At 42.6% G+C, this 25,733-nt stretch overlaps 1 protein-coding gene across 5 annotated transcripts in view; it reads left to right on the forward strand.

Annotated features, from left to right (window-relative positions):
• LOC115109404 (myocyte-specific enhancer factor 2A-like) overlaps positions 1-25,733 on the forward strand; it is a 116,468-nt gene that overhangs the window by 56,161 nt on the left and 34,574 nt on the right. For all 5 annotated transcript variants that reach the window (XM_029634251.2, XM_029634250.2, XM_029634248.2 and 2 more), the window contains exon 4: positions 1,244-1,447. In XM_029634251.2, the coding sequence (XP_029490111.1) occupies positions 1,244-1,447 (204 nt within the window). The remainder of the gene's footprint in view (positions 1-1,243; positions 1,448-25,733) is intronic.

Here is a 25,733-nt window from a genome sequence, read left to right on the forward strand (position 1 = left end):
ATTCTGGTGTTTGGTTTTGTCATCATGTCCAAACCTGACATGTGTAAAGGGCCTGTGTGTCTCCCAGAGTTATAATGGACCTGTGTAATTACCTGTAGTGTGGAACATTTGAAATTCATTTTTCACAGTTGAAGTGACCCCACTGGCTCAGTTGAGACAGAGAAGCTATACAACGCATAGGATTATGTTGCATTATGCCATTTTAAATGAGGGTAGGCACAAGCTGTGACCAATTAAAGTTGAACAAAGCTAGCTCATCTGCCTAGCTCCTCTTAGTAGGTCAGTGAAATTGGTGGAAGTGAATACAGACACATTCACTCTGCTTTGGCCTGAAGCACAGATTTCACTGGCATATCCATAGAATAGCTCTCAGTGTACTGTAACTGAATGCACTTTACATGACGCACACTGTGAGGATGATAAGCTTGCATAAATGCTATCGAGGAGGTGTTTCACATAAACAACATTACAGAACCGCTTGTACAGTCTCAAAGTACACTGCCTGTAAAATATACCAATGGAAGAACATCTGCATTCCTTGTTTCCCTGTTTGTCTGGATGAGGTTCTACAATGAAACAGGGTCCTAGCATACATTACTGCATAGGCAATAAAGTAGTGCTACATAATGACGTGTGTATTGGGTACAGGCAACCACAGATACAGAGCTGAAGAGATGCAGGACAGAAAGTCTGCAGAGAGGGTTAGGTTTCAGTACCCCTGGAGTGATGCATGACCTACAGTCCCGTCTGTGGGATCGTGTTACAGGCAGAGTGATGCAGGGGCAGGGAGGGACCGCTGTCTGTACCGTACATGGAGTCAGGAGCTAATGTAATGTATGGATCTCTGTTCCCAACGCCCTGATTCAGCTTACCTAACCGCTACATGACTTTACACTGCCTGACCTCTGGCCTGCTAACCAATCACACCAGCCTCATATCCTCACTGTAGTTGTCCTAAAGGGATACACTTATGACTTGTGTATTATGAGAGATGGAGATAGGAAAGTGTCTTATTATTAGTTCTGAAACTGTGCTGCTGCAGCCTGACCCCTATCCAACCAGTAAGAACACCCCCAGGCTGCTGCTCAACATCATTTCCAATTCTGTTTAATCACCCTCTTTTATACATGCATACTAAATATGTGTAGATGTATCTATGCATCATTTCTGAATTTGAATAGTATTTTTTAAAGTCTGATTTTGTTCTGTGTGTAACTGATGATGATGGTCACTGTCTCCTCAGGTTACCTTCACGAAGAGGAAGTTTGGGCTAATGAAGAAGGCCTATGAGCTCAGCGTTCTATGTGACTGTGAGATAGCCCTGATCATATTCAACAGCTCAAACAAACTCTTTCAGTATGCGAGCACAGATATGGACAAGGTCCTGCTCAAATACACTGAGTACAACGAGCCCCACGAGAGCAGAACCAACTCCGACATTGTCGAGGTAAGTTGCTTTGACATTTTCACTGTATCAGGGCAGGAAACCATGCATATGCTTATGCAGAAAAAAATACAATGTTTGGGCTTTGAAGACTGAAGGGCTTGTAACAGTTTCCTTCTAGCTACCAGTCAGATAGGGGGCAGGGGACATCTGCAGCCTATGATAAGTTGAGCTTCAGTTCAGTCCAGCAACCGACAAGACAAATCTACCGCTGCACAGGCCTGCACTCAGTAGCTGTCCAAACAGCATGGAAACTCTGTTTCCCCCAGATACTATACTGTCTATACCTGCATGGATGAATCCCATAATCATTATACCACTGTTTAAGACAAAAAGCCTATACTTTACTCAGATGTTAGGTTTAATTACATAGCATTATGTAATGAACATACTTTCGAGATTCCTATTGGCTCTGAGAGTGTTGGAGAGAATTCCAGCAGCACTTGGTCTCCCTGGCAGCTAGTGTCCCTCTACATGCCCAAACACTCACAGAAGAAGAAGAAGCCGCTTGTTATGCCAGCCTATCAAATTTGTCGGCCAAGAGTATCACTGCAAAGAAAATGGGGGAGATTGTGGATCCATCGGGATCCAAATCCCTCCCACTGACGCACTTTGTTTTTCAACCTATTCAGAATCTGTTTTCTGAAGCTAGTGTCTTCACTTTTGACTAAATGAAAAACAAACACATTCAGGCCCAGTTTAAAATTCATGATAATAACAATAAAAGTGCTTTATTTGTTTTGCAAGCCAATATTTAAAGTAGACACAGACTAGGTCTTGTGTTTCAAGTTTTGACTGAGGTGTTTTCATTACAGGACAGACATTTCTCTGGTTTCTGCACTGCTAGCGGCATCGTAATACACTTGTGTTTTCACTGGCAGACTTCACTCAAAAATACCTTATTATTAATCTGTCCAACAGAGAGACTTCATGAGTTGAAAGAGCATGATGAATACACCAATTCCAAGAATCCCACATATTTCTAAAATAAATTTCACTTAAAGAAATTTGTAAAATTGCGTAAAAGGAGTCAGCTGTGCCAGGTATATTTTGTTCATGTTACTGCTGCTATTGAATTACCTGCTTGGCAGAGCTGCAAAACAGTGCTCTGGCATCCAGCAGTCTCAGCCCTCTATCAGGGGTCCTATGCTCTCTCTCTCTGAGCTGAGATGGGTCTCACCTGCATTCAAATAAATGGACACACTCCACCCTTATGTAACAGTGATACCATGTTTGTTTTCTGTTGTGACTTGAGAGTCCTTGTACTTATCAAGTACAACAACTGATTCTCGTAGATGGAAGAGGATTCATTGTTTGCTATTTGTTCCATGTTTCCTTTTTGTAGAGATACTCATAGAGATTCTACAGTATGGTAGTGTATGTGTCTATTGCTACAGTATTGTATATTGTTGATGTACGTGTCAGCTGTATCTTGTAATTGGCATGTACTGTACTCAGTTCGGCACACAGTGTCATCTCTAGGGAGCACTGCCAATGGTCCATCACTAACTCAAGTGTAGTACATGCTGGTGGGGATCTGTCCATTTCCCACGTAGCCCCTCTAGCCATCTGCAAGGATACTGCCCTGCTCTTGCTGCACGAACGAAAGATGAGAACAATGCAGCGTTGTCCCTGCTCACTCGGCCAGCATCTGTGCAGATATGTGCAAATCCCTCTAGCCCTGCTGGCTATGTGGCCAAGGTTCAGAAGTGAAGAAGCAGAGCAGAAGTAACCAGGCCTGTCCAGGCTCCACTTTTGAACATTTCCACACAAGCCACCATTCACTGATCCAAAAAGTGCTGCGGCACAAGAGCAAACGTCAGAGCCGTGTGTCATTCACTGAGCTCAGTGTCTGCTGTGGGCTTATCTGATATAGCCCAGGCTGTTGGCTGCATCTTGTTGTGGAGTGTTCTTATAGAGAAAGCCAGACGGCCTCTTCAATAAAAGACAAAGGATGTCCTTTTATTCTCGCAGAGCACAGAGATTGCCGATAGATGTCTGCACTTTTAAGCATGATCTTTATCATTAGAACACGGACTACTCTTTTGAAAAGGCATGATATGAATGTCTACCTGGTTGGCTGGCTGCTGCTTTCCTATTGGTGTAGTCAGTGTCATTGGGATGACTGCACTCCTAATGAGCCATCTCTCTCTCTCGCTCCCTCTCTCCCTCTGTGTTGATGTGTCTCACATGGAGACACTTACCCTGACACTTATCTAAATGTATAAATTGCATTAAACGGATAATTGCCAAACAAACAGTTATTTGCTCATCTGCCTCGCTTGAGAGACCAAGCGAATCCTTTCTGAGTTTTCATTGGGCAGCATACGGTCCAATTCCATGTGCGAAGCCAAATCAAAGGTCACATTCCTGCTCAGTAGTACCATCTAAAGATAAAGGCTGGGCCTTGCAGTGTGGGAGAGTATTTGCCATGTTTCTCACAGATGGATGTATGCCTGGGGCACAGTTTGATAGCCCAGTGGAGAGCTATGGACTTTGTCTTAAACTTGGCTCTGCTGTAGATACCAGAACAGCAGGCTCAGAGAGCTGTGCTTGAGCATGAATGTGTGTCTGTGCATGCATGTATGCGTGCGTCAATCAAATCAAAATTGATTTGTCACATGAGCCGAATACAAGTGTAGACCTTACCGTGAAATGTTACTTGCATGCCCTTAACCAACAGTGCAGTTCAAGTAGAGTTAAGAAAATATTTACCAAATAAACTAAAGTAAAAAATTAAAAATAATAAAAAGTAACACAATACCGAGGCTATATACAGGGGGTACCGGTACTGAGTCAGTGTGCGGGGGTGCAGGTTAGAGATAATGTTTACATGTAGGTAGGGGTGAAGTGACTATGCATAGATAATAAACAGCAAGAAGCAGCAGTGTACAAAACAAATGGAGGGAGGGGTCAATGTGATAGTCTGGTGGCCATTTAATTAATTGTTCAGCAGTCTTATGGCTTGGGGTAGAAACTGTTAAGAAGCCTTTTGGTCCTAGACTTGGCGCTCCGGTACCGCTTGCCGTGCGGTAGTAGAGGAAACAGTCTATGACTTGGTTGACTGGAGTCTTGCCTCTGACACCTCTGACACTGGATTGCAGGAAGCTTGGCCCCAGTGATGTACTGGGCCGTACACACTACCCTCTGTAGGGCCTTACGGTCAGATGCCGAGCAGTTACCATATCAGGCGGTGATGCAACTGGTCAGGGTGCTCTCAATGGTGCAGCTGTAGAAGTTTTTGAGCATCTCGGGACCATGCCAAATCTTTTCAGTCTCCTGAGGGGGAAAAGGTTTTGTCGTGCCCTATTCACGACTGTCTTGGTGTGTTTGGACCATGATAGATCGTTGGTGGACACCAAGGAACTTGAAACTCTCGACCCGCTCCACTACAGCCCTCGGGATGTTAATGGGGTCTGGTTCGGCCCGCCTTTTCCTGTAGTCCACGATCAGCTCCTTTGTCTTGCTCACATTGAGGGAGAGGTTGTTGTCCTAGCATCACACTGACAGTTCTCTGACCTCCTCCCTATAGGCTGTCTCGTCGTTGTCGGTGATCAGGCCTATCACTGTTGTGTCGTCTGGAAATTGAATGATGGTGTTTGAGCCGTGCGTGGCCACGCAGTCATGGGTGAACAAGGAGAACAGGAGGGGACTAAGTACACACCGCTGAGGGGCCCCAGTGTTGAGGATCAGCGTGGCGGATGTGTTGTTGCCTACCCTTACCACCTGTGGGCGGCCCGTCAGGAGGTCCAGGATCCAGTTGCAGAGGGAGGTGTTTAGACCCAGGGTCCTTAGCTTAGTGATGAGCTTCCTGGGCACTATGGTGTTGAACGCTGAGCTGTAGTCAATGAGCAGCATTCTCACATAGGTGTTATTTTTGTCCAGGTGGGAAAGGGCAGTGTGGAGTGCGAATGAGATTGCGTCATCTGTGGATCTGTTGGTGCAGTATGTAAATTGAAATGGGTCTAGGGTATCTGGGAGGATGCTGTTGATGTGAGCCATGTGAGCCAGCCTTTCAAAGCACTTCAGGGCAACCAATGAAAATCCCTCCAGCTCTATATTATCCGTGTCGTCGTTCTGCCACGACTCGGTGAAACATATTTCAGTTCTTAATGTCCTGTTGGTAGGATAATCGTAATCGTAGGTCATACATTTTATTTTCCAATGATTTGCATGTTAGCAAGTAGAATAGATGACAATGGGAGTTTACTCGCAGATTCCCAAAATACAGCCCGATCTGCGTCATCTTTTCCTCTGTCTTTTCTTCTCGCAAATGATGGGGATCTGGGCCTGTTCCCGGGAGAGCAGTATATCTTTCTCGTCAGACTCGTTAAAGGAAAAACCTTCTTCCAGTTCGTGGTGAGTAATCCCAGTTCTGATGTCCAGAAGTTATTTTCGGTCATAAGAGACGGTAGCAGCAACATTATGTACAAAATAAGTTTAAAAAATAAGTTACAAACAACAACAAAAATTTAAAAAAATAGCACAATTGGTTATGGGTGTGTAAAACGTCTGCCATCCTCTTCGGCGCCATCTTAATATGTATGTGTGGGTGTGTGTGTGGTGGTCTGAACTCCAACAACACTCCGGGCGACAACTGAACTATTGCATGAAATCTCCCTTTGTGGATCACGTCCACTTCTCCGTTTGATTAGAAGTGTCCCCGCTTCAATCTGATCCCACCTGCGTCTCGCCTTTAAAGACCCGGCTTACAGAGCAGCCTTTTATTGACTGAGTAGCTATGCTGGATAGATTGATTCACCGGTTCCTTTCCTAAGAGGTTAGGTCAAGCTTGTCTGGGTCTGTAAGGGCTTTATAGCAAATATCTTGCCAGAGCAAACTTTATTTGTTGCAATGTCGTTTTCCTGTGCTGAGTGAACATTTGTGCTGTGCTGTGCTGAGAATACAATTTAAGCTCATTTTATTTTCTTTACAAACAATTTGCAGTGGGCAACCTGTGAACCTTTTATCTGACTAATGTACAGAGGATACATCAAACCTTTTATCTGACTGATGTACAGAGGATACATCAAACCTTTTATCTGACTGATGTACAGAGGATACATCGAACCTTTTATCTGACTGATGTACAGAGGATACATCAAACCTTTTATCTGACTGATGTACAGAGGATACATTGAACCTTTTATCTGACTGATGTACAGAGGATACATCAAACCTTTTATCTGACTGATGTACAGAGGATACATCAAACCTTTTATCTGACTGATGTACAGAGGATACATCAAACCTTTTATCTGACTGATGTACAGAGGATACATCAAATGCAGGTCAACTTGAGCAAGATCACTGCGATAAAGAAACAGATCGACTACCCTGTATAATTAGACCATTGCTGTTCGTGTTGGGTGCTGTGGCAAAAGTCCTACAGTATAGTTAGTAGCTGTTGTTGCTTCTCTTATTGAATTTCATTTGTACCATAAATGAAAATGCTGCTGTAGGTAATTAAAATAATCAAATCATCCCTTCTCCTCTTCCTTCCCAACGGGAGATAATGAAATCTTCCTTTAGCTGTTTTATAACCTACCGTTATTCTGAGTACAGACAGCTCACTGTCTAGCTGAGAATCCTTAAAATCAGATATCATCTTCACAGGAACGATTTGGCGTCCATCTGTGCTTTTCTTTAAAATATTTCAACACAATTACTGTTTGCAGCTATGCTTGGATTAATCAAGTTTGCATTTAAATGAAATTGACATGGACTAAACACATTTAAAGTAATGTCATAAAATAGGGGATGTGGATATAATTGAATGGGATTATACAGCTGTAATAGTTTAAACACGAGTGGTAGACTACACTTTAGTCCATTGGTATTTATTAGGATCCCCTTTAGTCCATGATGGGAATAATGGCTTTAATCAAATTTGGAGCTGCAGTTTTACTCAAATACCATGCCTGGGCATGTAAAGAGCTGGACTACAATGGATATAAAAAGTTGACATTTTGCTTCTTCTTTTTTTGTCTTTTCCCATGCCCATCTTCTGGAGTAAACAAAGCTAGAGCAGTCATACGCAAATTCACCTTTATCTCCGACATTAGAGAGGCCGTATTTGTTAAATGTGGTTTTGGAAATAGAACAATGTTCCTCATTGTTGAGTGTTCTATAGATAAAGGGCTCATTCAGTGAAAGAAAATTAGCGTAAATATTACTTGCATCATCTCCATAGATTTATCAGTATTGTTACTTTCAATGATCATCTATTATTATGAATGGCACTCACTATTCAGAATAATAATCCAATAAGGTATGTAAATCCTGACCATTTCATAATGTCAGGTCTATTGGGTCTGCTTTTCTCTCTTTACTCCACTACTTTCCATTTGAATCATTCCACTCTTTCACCACAAAGCCTGCTTATAGTAACCGCATTGGCAGTGGATCATGAAATAAAGGCCTCTGACATAGAAACGACTGTATTTTCTTTTTTTATAAAAGAGCGAGTGTATCCAGGGTTTGAGACAGGAGGTGTTTATGTTGTCAATCAAAGCCAGTACAGTGATTAAGACTCATCTCTGTCTTAATGAATGCAAATTGGCACATCTGCTATGGTGGGCTAACTGTCCAGACTGTTCAATTAGCCTGATTGATCAATTATCTTCCTCCCGGTGCTTCTGCGGAGGACGTGACAGGGAAGAAAATTGTCAGCACAGAAAGATCGACAGGAGGAGAGGGAAAGGAAGCTCTCTGTTCGAAACCCTTCACTCTACCGATCAAAATACGGATGCTTTATTTGATTAGGCAAAAATGATGATGGAATTTCTTTCATTTTATTATAGTGGAGCATTCAATTTAATGATGTAGTCCTCAAATAGACGTTGAATTGTTGAATTGAAAATGATGGAAATGTTCTGAGTACATTTCTGTGTAATGATATTAGATCTAAAAAAGAAGAAGAATCAAAAGACTTCTGTCTTGAGCACTTTGCCACTCGTAAGAGTTCAGAGGACGGTTATCACCATGTAATAGATGCATTATATTACACATAAGTGGACTTGATAGGTTAATGGATGTCACTTTCAATCAAGATGAAGGGGTCATGATGTGTAATTACTTAAGTGAGTAATGAGTCAAATTTCAGGTCAGGTTGACACCGTGCGACAAAACAATTAGCAATCTCATTTACATGTTTATTGCTGGTGTTTTCTCCAATTCTCAATTGCTTGAGGAACAGCAGGAGGATATTTTGTGTCATATATAAGTTGCTTAATCTGAGTCTTGGCACTTTCCCTGATGAATTCCTTTCATTTGGACCAACGAATCATGTTTCTCAGGCAGTGGACACCAGGTCTCTTGCAACAACGTGACATGCCGTGTATTTATGCACAACACAACTGCACTTCAGTGGCCCACATAATGCTGTAATTATATGATGGAAACCATTGTCCTTTAATTTTAGTGTCTTACTCCAGTTTGAAGTGACCCCACCAAGGCTTCCCACTAGTTCATACTCGTATAAACAACTGTTCATTTACATTTACATTACATTTAAGTCATTTAGCAGACGCTCTTATCCAGAGCGACTTACAAATTGGTGCATTCACCTTATGACATCCAGTGGAGCAGCCACTTTACAATAGTGCATCTAAATCTTTTAAGGGGGGGTGAGAAGGATTACTTTATCCTATCCTAGGTATTCCTTGTTCCTCAAGTATAGGAAGTAATCATCGAAATGATTTGCCTTCTAGTGTGTTATCTTCCTGGAATATTATGAACATAGCCACGTTGGCTTAGTGAGTAAGCAGATGTAATGAACATCATAGCCCAGTGGTGAAGGCTCCCTCTGTGGAGTATCAGACACAGATTCAGGCCTGAGTGCTGTGTATCTCTAATTGTGACATTCCAAGATAATGGGGACAGTCACATGAGGCTCTGGCTGGCACAGAGAGAAGCTTTCACCACTGAATCCTCTCAAACATACCACTCCTCTAGAGGGGCTGGCTCTCTGGAACAGATAGAATGTAGTGCATACTATGAAGTCTGCTGTAAGCATGCACCTTACAGTATTTGTCTCAGTAAAACAAGAAAACTGTGATAAAATTACAAGCTTCAGTCTCAAATTGAATACTTAGTTTAAATTTCAAAGACATTTTGTGCGAGTCGTGAAGTCAGCAATCACCATACTGTATGATCATGTGACAAAGTGTTGCGTCGTAGGAGAACATGGAGCTGCCGTGTGCTGAGGAGATTCTTCTGCCTTATAGTTACTGGCATCACACATGGATTATTGCACTTACCTCACGCTCCAGTGATGTTACTGACTCTCCCAATCCTGGATGATTAACCAAGTTTGAAAGATTAATCTAAAAGGGGTCAGGGGCCTAATTTATGTTTGATATGCACAGATGACAACACAAATGAAAAGTATTACATTTTAATTGGCAAGTGCTTAACTTAGCGACTTGACTTTGGGTTGGCCAGAAGCGAGAATCCCTCTGATCCACTAAAGCCTTGTTTGACATTTGAGATGGCTGAAGGGTACACATGGTTAGCTGCACTGGCTCGCCTGCGTAAGGTCGCTCTGAGGGAGAATCTAAAAGCCCACTTCCCCTGATTAAAGCATGTTTTTACTACACTTATTCTTATACCACTAAAAGAAACTCTCACTTTAACAGAGTAGCCATACAATGTCCACACTATACATCAGGGTTACATACCACTGCCTGCAAAGTGATATAATCTGGCAAGATTTCAAAACCCATTGGGCATTTCAAAACCCATTGGGCAATACTCTCTTCCTCAGTCTAAACATCTATCTAACAAAGTCATTTAGACAGTCTCAGCAGCCTTTTTATCTTTATAGTGCCATGATTTAATTGTATATTTACCCATAAATTGTGTCGGGATTAGTTTGCATCATGGTCTCATTTCATTTCACTGATCATTGGCACCACTTGGTATCTGTTTTCTTCAGCAGTACCTTCTCATTCTTACTGCTATGTCGCTATAGCTCTCTCTGAGCACCCACAATATTAGAAATAGATCTTAAGCTAAGACTAATGTCAGTTCTATTGACATATAACTATTGAATTAAAGTAGATTTAGGGCATTTATGATTGATGAACTGCTGATCCCAATGTTAATATTCCAGCAGCAAACCAAATGTGTACCTTTTTGGTCTCTCAAGCTTTATTAAAATGACATTCATTTGCTTTTCCCTTCTTTTTCATAACCTATGATACATCAAATAGTTTCTACCTATGCCCGGTTTGTATGTTTATTCCAATAGAGGGGGTTTGGTTTAGTGGAGTACTATTCATGGTGAGATAGTGTATTGCAACTAATGCTCAGCTGAGGATCTGATAAGGTGTATTGGCTCATTATCTTTGAAGCCGTCTCTGTATTGATATATTTGTTGCAACTGGATTCTCTATGGAATTGGTCTGTAATGAGTAGGATATGAATAGAAGTGTCAATTTATCCATGCATTCATACTATAAACTGAGGCTGTCAGTGTCTGGGATTATTCTCTGCATTTGTCCCTGGAAATGGAACTGCACTGAGTGCAAGGGTCGGTCCTGAACCTGTTTGCTTGGGCTTATCTGTAATCATGTAATACAGAATAAAAACATTTGATTTTGTTCTAATGCTCATATTAAAGTAATGGATTTGTTTTGAAAAACAAAGCAAATGGCTAGTTTCCTATTACTGTGCTGTGTGTATCCAGTTCAGTGTAGGTGTTGCTGTGGATTCCAGGAAAGGTCAGTTAAATTAACCTGTACTGTCAGTCTGCACTGTCAAAACAAACACATTATTCTGAGCAGGCCAATGAGGCCATGGATATATCTGCAGGAAAGTGTAATGATGAGCCACCTAAAAATAATCAAGGAATCACTAATGTATATATTGAAAGCAAAAAAATAAGTGTTTTTATTTAATCAGGGGAGCCCATTGAGAGCAGGGTCTCATTTTCTATGGTGACCTACAGGTTACAATTTTTAAAAACTACAATTTCAACACCATAATACATGTTTACATTTAATCAAAACAAATGCAATTCTCATTTAACAAATTCAACGTTAGACTTCTACACTGGCCTAGCAATAATAGCTCTAACCTCATAGCTGAGGATTATGTCGTGAGTGTTACTAGTGGCATATGTCTGTACATTCTGTCAAGTGTATAAAAGACAAGATAAAACACTGATCTACTTTTGTTGATTGTGTTTTTAGGAAATATGCTTGGCACTGCAATTCTCTTCTACCCAAGGCATTTCATCTGCTTCCACATGTGAATAGGGAGGAATACTGATATGTTGAGTCTGATTTCTAGTAACACACACTGTACTTTATTACTACATGATGAAAAAAATGTCATACACACATAAAAACAAGTCAAGTTGTTAGTCAGGCTTTGTTGAACAAATGTTTCCGTCATTCTCTGAAGAGAAGCTAAAATCCACTTTTCATATGTTTTCATATTGCTGGATACACTTTTCAGAATTGTCTTTGTAGTTCTAGATGACAGAACGTTTTTCCCATGTACTGAGGTGCAGTACGCATTCTGGTTGAAAAGCCATCATTTGCCATGCTGAGTGTAGGAGTACTAATGGGGTTGTAGCCAGTCTCCTGCTGGGTTTCAAAGTTTATAGGACAAGGACTCCATTTCTTCTGGCCTTTCACTAGAAAAAGGGTCACCGCTCTCTTTGGAGTTTTTTTGCATTCTATGAAAGCAACACTTGTGATCATTTTTATCCAAGTCTTTTATAGAACATCCTATTTCACACCACATTTATGAAACAAGCCATGAATGGACTATAATTGTCTCTTTTTCCTCATGTTCACTATGGCTTGGTTGCTGTGGAAACTCATGTTAATGTTTCAGAAAAACAGGACATGGACAGTGAACAAATAAATCTTCCTCAGTTTATCACAACCAGAAGAGTCCCATTAAAGTGTGTGCATGTGTGTTAGCCCTTTGCCCCTGTTCTTCAACAAAGCCCCTGCACTCTTCACTGCGATGGTTGTTACCAGGTTACAGTCAAGAGTTTTTTGTTTTCATGCTTCATTGACGTCAGAGCTTCTTTTCATCCTTCACTCTCAAGTGTGATATGTATTTTTCATTTCAAAACTAGGTCTTCTTGGAGAGGGTGAAAATAAAAGGAGAGAGAAAAACAAAAGACCCCCAGCCACTGCAGTCCCTGTAAACATTACTCTCCAATGACACTAATGAGCCATGCTCTAATCTCAAGTGCTGGAGCACTGCACTGGCGGCTTTGTACAAAAAACACTAGCACTCATTCAGAAAGGAAACAAGAGAGATGACACGAGTACATGTTTTTTAAACTGAATGACAAATTACATTCGGGCTCTTTTTTTTGTGAAATAAACATTTCCCTCTGCTGTTCATCTGAGTAGAATTTGTATTATGTTGATTCTTTCTCATGTGCTTGTGTTAGAAGGCTCCATATGAATGAAATGTATTACTAGTGTTTCAGTGGTTTATGTTCTTAGGTGTGTACAGATGTGGGATATTCCCACTGATGGTTTTTGCTGTTAATTAGTTAACACAAACACTCTTGTATTAGATTAGAACTGGTTGGTGTCGGTGTAGTTCTCTTCTGGTTTCTTGCTGAACCCGGTCTTGAGATGAGAGAGACAGATCCTAACCTGTCCCTAGGTTACCTGTCTCCTGGCAGGGGGACAGACCCTACTGGGCTGGAGTCTGAGCAGTAGCACGAGTAGCAGCATCCCACACAACCAACACTATACTTAAATACACCAAAATATGAGTTTTTATTCTAAACATTCATGTGTGTTTCCCAAATAATGAGCTATCTGGGGCGTTTCTTAACCTATTAGAACCCTTTCACTTTGTGCTACACGCCACAGGGACCTACGCACAACAAAAGCCTGTCCTATGACTTGAATATTTTGATAACTTGGAAACTATTGATGTGTGTGTCTATGACCATCTCAGTATTGTTTTAAAAATTCTTTCTCCTCCTCTTAAAAATGTCTGTCCCCACTCTCAGGCATCATTAACTCCACAACTGCTAGTAAATTTACAGATGCTATTAAATGCTCTACTACTGATCATGTTCTTTGTCATCACACTCATGATTTGCTGAACATTTTCAATGACATGTGTCAGGTTGCTTTAGACTCAGTGGCGCCAGTTAAAACCAAGAATAAACTGTTTGCCAGTCTCACCTTGGTTAACACACTCCTGCCTTAAAAAGTGAATTTAGAAAGCCTTAACGTAAATGGAAGGCCTGCAAACTTCAAGTATTCTATGAGATAATGGAACTTGAGGCGACAGGGTAGCCTAGTGGTTAGAGCGTTGGACTAGTAACCGGAAGGTTGCAAGTTCAAACCCCCGAGCTGACAAGGTACAAATCTGTCGTTCTGCCCCTGAACAGGCAGTTAACTGTTCCTAGGCCGTCATTGAAAATAAGAATTTGTTCTTAACTGACTTGCCTGGTTAAATAAAGGTAAAATAAATTTTTAAAAAACATTTCCAACACTCAAATACATGGTTTAATGTAATTCAATAACACCAGGAATGAAGACCTTTACAGTAATAGAATTCTTTGCTTTCTACAGCATCTCATTGTTCTGGCAAATGTTTTCATATCTCAACTATGAATTACATGTTGCTGACATCATCCCATAAACACTTGAATGATCATTGCCATGATATATGATTCCTCGCTGTTTTACTTGATTCAAATGTCTTAAGTGATGTATTCTTTAGTTTCTAGAGGCATGCCACTGATTAACTGGCACAGGCCTACCATGGCTTATGGTAAAACTCTTTGTAAAAGAAGGCCTAACTTGTAATGCAATACATGTCGCTCAGCAGCAACATGCAACACCATGTTCATTTCATAGCCACTTTATTTTGCGTTTATGTTCATGTAGGAAGAGCTACACATGTCAGTCAGAATACATCGGAATACATCAAGTAGGTCAGCCCTAATTTGGTTTGAACTACACACATTACCAAAAGTATGTGGACACGTGCTCGTCAAACATCGCATTCTAAAATCATGGGCATTAATATGGAGTTGTTCCCCACTTTGCTGCTATAACAGCCTAAACTCTTCTGGGAAGGCTTTCCACTAGATGTTGGAACGTTGCTGCGGGGACTTGCTTTCATTCAGCCACAAGAGCATTATTGAGGTCGGGCACTGATGTTGGGCAATTAGGCCTGGCTCGCAGTCGGCATTCCAATTCATCCCAAAGCTGTTCGATGGGGTTGAGGTCAGGGCTCTGCAGGTCAGTCAAGTTCTTCCACACCGATCTCGACAAACCATTTCTATATGCACCTTGCTTTGTGCACGGGGGCATTGTCATGTGGAAACAGGAAAAGGCCCTCCCCAAACTGTTGCCAAAAACTTGGAAGCACAGAATTGTCTAGAATGTCATTGTATGCTGTAGTGTTAAGATTTCCCTTCACTGGAACTAAGGGGCCTAGCCCAAACCATAAAAAACAGCCCCAGACCATTATTCCTCATCCACCAAACTTTACAGTTGGCACAATGCATTTGGGCAGGTAGCGTTCTCGTGGCATCCGCCAAACCTTGATTTGTGCGTCAGACTGCCAGATGGTGAAACGTGATTCATCACTCAAGAGAACGCGTTTCCACTGCTCCAGAGTCCAATGGCGGCAAATTTTACACCACTCCAACCGATGCTTGGCATTGCACCCGGTGATCTCAGGCTTGTGTGCGGCTACTCAGCCATGGAAACCCATTTCATGAAGCTCCCAACGAACAATTATTCTGCTTATGATGCTTCCAGAGGCCGCAAACAGCAAAAAAAAGAAACATCCGTTTTTCAGGACCCTGTCTTTCAAAGATAATTCATAAAAAATCCAAATAACTTCAGAGATCTTAAATGTAAAGGGTATATACACTGTTTCCCATGCTTGTTCATTGAACCATAAACAATTAATGAACATTACACTTGTGGAACGGTCGTTAAAGACACTAACAGACGGCAGGCAATTAAGGTCACAGTTATGAAAACTTAGAGGTCTTTCTACTGACTCTGAAGAACACCAAAAGAAAGATGCCCAGGATCCCTGCTCATCTGCGTGAATGTACCTTAGACATGCTGCAAAGAGGCATGAGGACTGCAGATGTGGCCAGGGCAATAAAATACAATGTCCGTACTGTGAGACGCCTAAGACAGCGCTACAGGGAGACAGGACGGACAGCTGATAGCCCTCGCAGTGGCAGACCACGTGTAACAACACTTGCACAGGATCGGTGCATCCGATCATCACACCTGCGGGACAGGTGCGGGATGAAACAACAGCTCCCAAAGTTACACCAGGAACGCACAATCCCTCCATCAGTACTCAGACTGTCCGCAATAGGCTGGACTGAGGGCTTGAAGGCCTGTTGTAAGGCAGGTCCTCACCAGACATCACCGTCAACAACGCCGCCTATGGGCACAAATCCACCGTCGCTGGACCAGACAGAACTGGCAAAAAGTGCTCTTCACTGACGAGTCGCGGTTTTGTTTCACCAGGGGTGATGGTTGGATTCACGTTTATCGTCAAAGGAATGAGCGTTACACCGAAGCCTGTACTCTGGAGTGGGATCGATTTGAAGGTGGAGGGTCCATCATGGTCTGGGGCAGTGTGTCACAGCATCATCGGACTGAGCTTGTTGTCATTGCAGGCAATCTCAATGCTGTGCGCTACAGGGAAGACATCCTCCTCCCTCATGTGGTACCCTTCCTGCAGGCTCATCCTGACATGACCCTCCAGCATGACAATGCCACCAGCCACACTGCTTGTTCTGTGTGTTTTTTCCTGCAAGACAGGAATGTCAGTGTTATGCCATGGCCAGCGAAGAGCCCGGATCTCAAGCCCATTGAGAACGTCTGGGACCTGTTGGATCGGAGGGTGAGGGCTAGGGCCATTCCCCCAGAAATGTCCGGTAACTTACAGGTGCCTCGGTGGAAGAGTGGGGTAACATCTCACAGCAAGAACTGGCAAATCTGGTGCAGTCCATGAAAAGAATAGCAACTGCAGTACTTAATGCAGCTGGTGGCCACACCAGATACTGACTGTTACTTTTGATTTTGACCCCCCCCCCATTTGTTCAGGGGCACGTTATTCAATTTCTGTTAGTCACATGTCTGTGGAACTTGTTCAGTTTATGTCTCAGTTGTTGCGTCTTGTTATGTTCATACAAATATTTACACATGCTAAGTTTGCTGAAAATAAACACAGATGATAGTGAGAGGACGTTTCTTTTTATATAGTGTACTTTAATGACAGTCATGCCACCAATGGAGCGCCCTTGCCAAGTTTGTGTTTACTGTCTAATGTATAGCTGACATGAGAGACCACAGTGACCAATATGGACAGAGGAACTATGTTGACGGTTATGCTGAAGGCCAAACCATGAGCCCACCCCCATGTTCTCTACTGACCTTGTGGTCCCTGTAACAGAAATGTGACCCTTATTTCACATAGAACGGCTTCTGTATGTTAGCTCCGTTGGGCAACAATCAGTTTGCCCTCCCCCCGTCTCACCATGGGCAGTGTGAGACCTCCCTTCTCTACCCAGGGGCGAGGACAAAGCAGAGCACAGCCAGTTGGGAGGAGAAGGAGGGGGTTTCGCTGGCATCACGCCACCCTCCCCTGCCTTGCATGGCTGAGTGAGGAGGTGGGTGGGCAGGGAGGGAGGGGTGCTGTGGCTCAGATTGATGAGGCCAGGTCTGTGGTCTGGGTATAGAGTGTTGCAGAACATACCTCCTGCTGGCATATCCTGCCCTCTCCCTCCGCCCAGCGCTCCAAGCACCCCAGCCCTCCACACCTGCCCCAGCCCTCCACACCCGCCCCAGCCCTCCACGCCCGCCCCAGCAGCCTCCACGCCCGCCCCAGCCCTCCACACCCGCCCCAGCCCTCCACACCACGCCCAGCCCCACGCCCGCCCACGCCCGCCCCCGCCCCCAGCAGCCCTCCACGCCCAGCGCTCCACGCCCCCCAGCTCCACGCCCGCCCCAGCCCTCCACGCCCGCCCCAGCGCTCCACGCCCGCCCCAGCCCTCCATACCTGCCCCAGCTCTCTACGCCCGCCTTTTTGGAACTCCTAATTGTCCTTATGAATATTTTAAAGGCGAGCAAGTATGGGAGTTGAGGACGGGAGTTTGGTTTCAAGGGCTCTGACAGCTAATGATCCACTCTGTGGGTGCAGGGAGAGGGAGACAGGGAGAGAGAGAGAGAGAGGTTGATAATTAGAGAGAGGGGGAGGGAGGTGGGAGCAGGGAAAAAAATGTTAAGTGAACTTCTTGTAGTAGTAATAGTTTGTTTTGTGAATGGTTGTTTATACCTTTTTATCTTTAATATAGCTGTCTAGAGCTAGTTGGATGTAATGGAACGTGTTCGTCTCATTTGTTCCCAATCTTTTAAAGATGTAGATAATGATGACATTGAGATGCCTTTATCCTCAATTTGGACTTCAATTCCCAGTTGACTAAATTGTCTGAAAATATCCAAGCCACTGATTGAAAATGTGTTCTCTTTGACTGTGGCAACTAATATCTTTGCCACGTCCGTTATTCAACAAAGTCTCTGAGCAGCTGCCTGTCTCTCGGAGGGAATAGTATTGCTCTCTGCTGTGCAATTTATTCTTACTCAATAATATAGCGGCTATATTTATCAAAGTTTCAATCTAGCCAGTCAACCACAATCATTTTCTGCTCTACTGTAAATTGAGCTGACCTGAGACAGAGGCTTTCTCCTCCCTGTCTGTCCTTTAGGGACACGCAGACCACAGCTCAGTCAGGATTACTCTGCTTTTATATGTCTGCATGTCTTACTCTGTTTGGTGTATCAGCTCGGAGCTAACTGTGGTCTCGCCATTGTCCTGTTTTTGAGAGGATTGGATCAGACTTCAGGATATATTGTTTTCCAAACAGCTGCAGTCCGGTCATAATAACCTAACAAAACACAGTCTGTCCTGTACAGCTGAGAAGGAGCACCTCCTGCTGTATTTCCTGTCAGACAATGGGCTGAAGGAGAGGAAGGACATGCATGGGGTCATATCCTGATATCAGTTAGATCACTGATGATGTGGAATGGTCATGAGATTAAACCAGATATGTCTGGGAATCAAAACCAATTTCCTTATCTAGCCCTCCTTACTCTCAGACCAGGAATATGACCATTACCAGTGTGTAGAGAGGAGAAGCTGTTAGGGCCCTCGGTAATGGCATACAGTACATACAGCCACTAGCTGGAGACTTCACGAGAACAACCAACATACCCTTTTCCCCCTCAAGTGAAATCTACATCACCAAAGGAAAAATGGGAACATACTCACAGTGAAAGACTTGTCTCTTAAGATGTTATATAAAAGCTCAAATATTTGTGAGCAGATGAAAGCCTTGCTATCAGCCGCCTTCCCATGCTGATTCTCAACAGTGTTCACACTCAAAGAGGCCCTTTGATAACCACATTAGATGGAACGGGCCGGACACAATGGTGATGTCATGAGGATTAGCACGCTACCTTGCTTAGTGCGGCAACGTGCACAACAGCGAATTCACAACACTGCAGGGTGGGTGTGCAAGGTGGGGACACAGTTGAAATGAGGTGAGGAACACTACAGAAGCAAAAATAGTTCAAATATACATTATTTATATAGACTATAATCAAATCATAATGGCTCTTAAAGCATTATTTTGGTGTGTGTTCTATATAGCTACCACTGGAAGACACTGACAGTTCAGCCACAACCTGCCTTCTCCCCACATTTGAGAAGTTTGGCTTTTGTAACGACATCTACTGTCTACTTCCAAACTCCCTTTTATTCACATTCAGTACATGAATAAGTGAAATGTAAAAAGCTCGACACAAGCGGGGGGCATTGGAGTGTAATGGTGTTCCATCCAAGGCAGACTGCAGAAATTGCTTTGGCCCATTTCAGTGAAAGTGCTTCACAAGGAGCAGGTATGGTAGGTGGCTTACGCAACAGCTTTGGCTCCACTTTATCTTTAACTCATTAAATTATGTTTTCTTAAAAGTTCAATGTAAATGGGGCTATAATATAATCTCTGCAGTTGTGGTTAAATCATACATTCAAAATACTCAACTTTTTTGTTTTGATTGGAACAGTCATGTTTATTTTCTGTGACATAAACATAGATCTAAATGGAACACTATATTTGGCTAATATGGCATCGACAGCAGGCACCATGCCTCGTCTCGAGCAAGATGGCGCCGACAGAGAAGGTCGCCTCACTTCTAGTCCTTTGGAAACTTTGCAGTATTTTGTTTTTTTTTATGTATTATTTCTTACATCATATGTACACTACCATTCAAAAGTTTGGGGTCACTTAAAATCGTCCTTGTTTTTTAAAGTAAAGCAATTTGTTTGTCCATTAAAATAACATAAAATTGATCAGAAATACAGTGTATGTAACGGTTTTCTTCTGCTGAAGGAGAGGAGGACCAAAATGCAACGTGGTTAGTGTTCAACATCTTTAATATAGACGATAAACGAGAACACTACAAAATACAAAACAACAAATGTGAAAACCGAAACAGTCCTTTCTGGTGCAATGACACAAAGACAGAAGACAATCACCCACAAAATACCCAAAGAACATGGATGCCTAAATATGGTTCCCAATCAGAGACAACGACAAACAGCTGCCTCTAATTGAGAACCAATCTAGGCAACCATAGACATACAAAACTACCTAGAAAGGGTACAGCCCCATAAACATACAAAACCCCTAGACCAGACTAAACACATAAATCCCCCATGTCACACCCTGACCTAACCAAAATAATAAAGAAAACAAAGATAACTAAGGCCAGGGCGTGACAGTGTAGACCCTCTTAACGTTGTAAATGACTATTTTAGCTCAAAATGACCAGAAACAAATAACTTCCTTCTGAAAATCACAAGTCTATTCTTGTTCTGAGAAATGAAGGCTTTTCCATGCGAGAAATTGCCAAGAAACTGAAGATGTCGTACAACGCTGGGTACTACTCCCTTCACAGAACAGCACAAACTGGCTCCAACCAGAATAGAAAGAGGAGTGGGAGGCCCCAGTGCACAACTGAGCAAGAGGACAAGTACATTAGAGTGTCTAGTTTGAGAAACAGATGCCTCACATGTCCTCCAATGGCAGCTTCATTAAATAGTACCCACAAACACCAGTCTCAATGTCAACAGTGAAGAGGCGACTCTGGGATGCTGGCCTTCTAGGCAGAGTTCCTCTGTCCAGTGTCTGTGTTCTTTTGCCCATTTTAATCGTTTATTTTTATTGGCCAGTCTGAGATATGGCTTTTTCTTTGCAACTCTGCCTAGAAGGCCAGCATCCCAGAGTTGCATTTTCACTTAAAACTAGACACTCTAATGTACTTGTCCTCTTGCTCAGGCCTTATACCCTCGACACAGATATAAGGACCTCTCCCATCCTCCTTTCGGCAAATCCGACCATGACTCCATCTTGCTTCTCCACGCCTACAAACACAGACTCAAGAGGGACGTTCCGGTGGTCAAGTTCCGGTGGCCTGTCCTCGAGGGCCTTCACAGTGTTCTACAGGAGCACCAACGAGAGCATACTGTCGGGCTGCATCACAGCCTGGTACGGCAACTCCACCGCCGCAGACAGACGGGTGCTTCAGAGGGTGATACGTGCAGCTGTTGGGTGCACATTGCAGGACACCTACAATACCAGGTGTTGCAGGAAGGCCAAGAAGATCATCCAGGACCCCAACCGCTCAAGCCATGCCCTGTTCTCCCCGCTTCAATCACTCAGGCGCGGGCAGTACAGGAGCATCATGGCAAACCCCCCACAACAGTCACTTACCTTACCTGACATAGAGATATAGATAGAATTGATGGCTCCATTCTAACATCATATGAAAACAATTATTTTCTATATAACGTACAATTGAGACACTGCTTCAGTAGCTCATACTCGTGTGTTTGTAAGTTTAATATAAATGAACAACAGGTGCTCTGGAGGAGATGAGTGATACTGTAGATGTTATCATCAGTATGGGGGTTGGGCATACAGTACTATGAGTGAACAGACACATTTCAAGGCCTCTCTCACTTTCGGAACATCAGAAAAAAGCCTGTTCTTTTAACATTACACTCACACACTCACTATGATGCCCCGCTGGTTTGACGTCAGACAACCAGATTTTAATTTTTGGTGTATAGAGCCAATTTTCTAGCAGTCCAGGATGGCTGTGAGAAAATATCTGCTGGCCTGTTTCCCACTGCTCTTTATGAGCCTCCATGAGCCTTGTGAACAGATTACACAAGTTCAATCATCACTACTCTCTGTCTGCAGACCCATATACAGACAGACTCACCACCCACCCTCCATTATAAATGTTGTTGTTGAAAAGCCCTATAAGTTCTAATATATTCACACACCTCCAGCTTTGCTTTCTTAAAGGACTTTTGGTATTTGTTTCATTAGTCCACTATTGATACAGTCCCTAAATGTTTTTCATGTCAGCAATCAAGTTTTCAAGATATTGAACTTTCAAAATACAGAAAATACAGAGTATGATATGACCTTTGAAAGTGAATTTCTGAACTATAGAAGGAATAGAAAGGAAGAAATGGAATAGAACAAACACAACTTCAATTTTGTTTACCATAATTCAGCGTTGGTTGGTTTGTTTTGTGTAAACGTTTGTATGTATTACTGAACCAATAGTATAGAGTAAAAACCTTGGGTTGAGTGATGTCTGATGGCCTTCAGGGTTCCATGTGGCCCCTTCTAAGGCCATGTTAGTGTGAGGCTGTGTGTGATTGGCCGGGCCGGGGAGCCAGGGCCTGACAGGTGTTTGGGAGAGAGACACCTGTTTGGCCATGTGCTGATTTAGTGATCCATTTACTGGGAGCTGCGGGCAGCGTCTGTGGGACACCCGAAACATGCCAAGTCATTTAAGGAGGAATTACAGCCGTGCTGTCCCAGACCTTCACTCCTTAATGTGCTCAGCTAGGAGTACCTCGGAGAAGAAATCTGTCACTCTTCACTCTTTCTTAGGCATGAATACATTATATGCTGTCATAATGTTTCATTTCAATTCATCTTAGATTACGGAGGTCAATATTGACTTGTGAAATGAATTACCTAGATATGAGCACTCACTGTTGGGCTTTGTGCTGTTTAGTCTCAGTGCAATATGTTCCATGGTTTGTTCTGAGTGCTGAGTGTCCCTGGCACTGGATGTTTCCACTCTGGCCCCTCCCTGAGTGGCTAGCAGGGCACGGGGCCAGGGGCAGAGGGTGCGGCTGGATGGAAGTGCTGCCTGCGGCCCTGCCCATCTCACATAGCCATGGCCGGCCAGCCCAACCCAGCTATTCCCATAATGAGCAGGTTTGGACTTTAATTTGCAGGTCCTGATCAGATCTGTGGCAGTCTGGCGGAGAAAGTGCATAGTTTCCCTGGTAAACATAGCCTTAACAGGAGCCTAACTGAAGAGCAGCCTCAGTAAACAGGAAATGAACCAGGAAGGCGTTTTCTTCGAATGAGAAGAATGCCCCGGCTCTGTACCACACCAAACACTGGTGGATCTAAATGCACATTTACACATGTTGTGTATCATTCATCTCTCTCTCCAGTAACATTATCAGACATATATGACTGATATGATTTAGGTGCTTTTCAGAGTTCCCCTGCTTCAGATTTGAGCTCATACACTGTTTCATCAAGTGTTTAAGCTAGAGTAGAGTGTATAGTTTGTATTTGTATTATTAAGGCAGCAGCTACTCTTACTGGGGTCCAAACACATTAAGGCACTTACATCACACATAAAACAAAAGGTAAAACAGTACATCATATAACATTATTACACCACTACATATCTACAATATAACAATATTACGTGTGTGTAGAGTGTGTGTGCTTATGCGTGTGTTTATACCTGTGTGTGTGCCACTTCACAGTCCCTGCTGTTCCATAAAGTGCATTTTAATATTTTTATTCTTCTGACTCTACTGCTTAAATAATTTACCTGATGTGGAATAGCCATGGCTCTATGTAGTATTGTGCACCCCCCATAGTCTGTTCTAGAGTTGTGGATTGTAAAGAGACCTCTGGTGGCATGTCTTGTGGGGTATGCATGGCTGTGTGCTAGTAGTTTAAACAGACAGCTTGGTGCATTCAGCTTGTCAACACTTCTTACAAAAACAAGTCAATCTCTCCTCCACTTTGAGCCATGAGAGATTGACATGCATATTATTAATGTTAGCTCTCTGTGTACATTTAAAGGCCAGCCGTGCTGCCCTGTTCTGAGCCCATTGTAATTTTCCTAAGTCCATCTTTGTGCCACCTGACCACACAACTGAACAGTGGTCCAGGTGGGACAAAACTAAGGCCTTTGTTGATAGTGTTGTTAAAACCTCTTTGGGATATGTGGGACGCTAGCGTCCCACCTGGCCGAAATCCAGGGAAAACGCAGAGCGCCAAATTCAAATAAATTACTATAAAAATCTAACTTTCATTAAATCACGCATGCAAGATAGCAAATTAAAGCTACACTTGTTGTGAATCCAGCCAACATGTCAGATTTCAAGAAGGCTTTTCGTCGAAAGCAAACAATGCTATTATCTGAGGATAGCACCATAGTAAACAAAGAGAGAAACCATATTTCAACCCTGCAGTAGCGACACAAAACGCAGAAATAAAAATATAATTCATGCCTTACCTTTGACGAGCTTCTTTTGTTGGCACTCCAATAAGTCCCATAAACATCACAAATGGTCCTTTTGTTCGATTAATTCCGTCGATTATATATCCAAAATGTCCATTTATTTGGCGCATTTGATCCAGAAAAACACCGGTTCCAACTGGCTCAACGTGACTACAAAATATCTCAAAAGTTACCTGTAAACTTTGTCAAAACATTTCAAACTATGTTTGTAACTTTAGGGATTTTGTAACGTGAATTTGGGCATGCATTTCATCCGGATGTGAAAATACTGCCCCCTGTCACCAAGAAGTTAAGAAGGCAGAGCAGCGCTTTATTATGGACAGACTTCTCCCCATCTTAGCTACTGTTGTATGTTTTGACCATGACAGTTTACAATCCAGGGTTACTCCAAGAAGTTTAGTCACCTCAACTTGCTCAATTTCCACATTATTCATTACAGGATTTAGTTGAGGTTTAGGGTTTAGTGAATGGTTTGTCCCAAATACAATGCTTTTAGTTTTTTAAATATTTAGGTCTAACTTATTGTTTGCCACCCATTCTGAAACTAACTGGAGCTCTTTGTTAAGTGTTGCAGTCATTTCAATTCGCTGTAGTAGCTGACATGTATAGTCTTGTGTCATCCGCATACATACAGTAGATACACTGGCTTTACTCAAAAAATTTAAAAAGTAAGGGGCCTAGACAGCTGCCCTGGGGATTTCTTGATTCTACCTGGATTGTGTTGGAGAGGCTTCCATTAAAGAACACCCTCTGTGTTATGTTAGACAGGTAACTCTTTATCCACAATATAGCAGGGGGTGTAAAGCCTAACACATACGTTTTTCCAGCAGCAGACTAGGATCAATAATGTCAAAAGCCTCACTGAAAAGCCTCACTGAAGTCAACAAAACAGCCTCCACAATCTTTTGATCACCAATTTCTCTCAGCCAATCATCAGTCATTTGTGTAAGTGATGTGCTTGTTGAATGTCCTTTCCTATAAGTGCGCTGAAAGTCTGTTGTCAATTTGTTTACTGTAAAATAGTATTGTATCTGGTCAAACACAATTTTATCCAAAAGTTTACTAAGGGTTGGTATCAGGCTGATTGGTCGGCTATTTGAGCCAGTAAAGGGAGGTTTACTATTCTTGGGTAGTGGGATGACTTTTGCTTCCCTCTAGGTCTGGGTGACACACTTTCTATTAGGCTTAGATTGAAGATATGGCAAATAGGAGTGGCAATATCGTCCGCTATTATCCTCAGTAATTTAATAGACAACAATTATTTTCATCTCTTCCACACTCACTTTATGGAATTCAAATTTACAATGCTTGTCTTTCATAATTTGGTCAGTTATACTTTCATGTGAAGTGTCAGCGTTTGTTGATGGCATGTCATGCCTGAGTTTGCTAATCTTGAAAATTGAAAAAATCATTAAAGTAGTTGGCAATATCAGTGTTTTTTAATTTTATGAGCCATCTGATTCAATGAATGATGGAGCTAAGTTTGCCATTTTTCCTAAAATGTCATTGAATGTGTTCCAAAGCTCGCTGTTGATTTCACGTACATTATCAAGCTTTTCACACATATTATTCAGATACTGATAGTTAACACTTGGTGGTCTATAGCA

The sequence above is a fragment of the Oncorhynchus nerka genome, linkage group LG25 (genome assembly GCF_034236695.1).
Source record: "Oncorhynchus nerka isolate Pitt River linkage group LG25, Oner_Uvic_2.0, whole genome shotgun sequence".
In the NCBI taxonomy this organism is placed as follows: Eukaryota; Metazoa; Chordata; class Actinopteri; order Salmoniformes; family Salmonidae; genus Oncorhynchus; species Oncorhynchus nerka.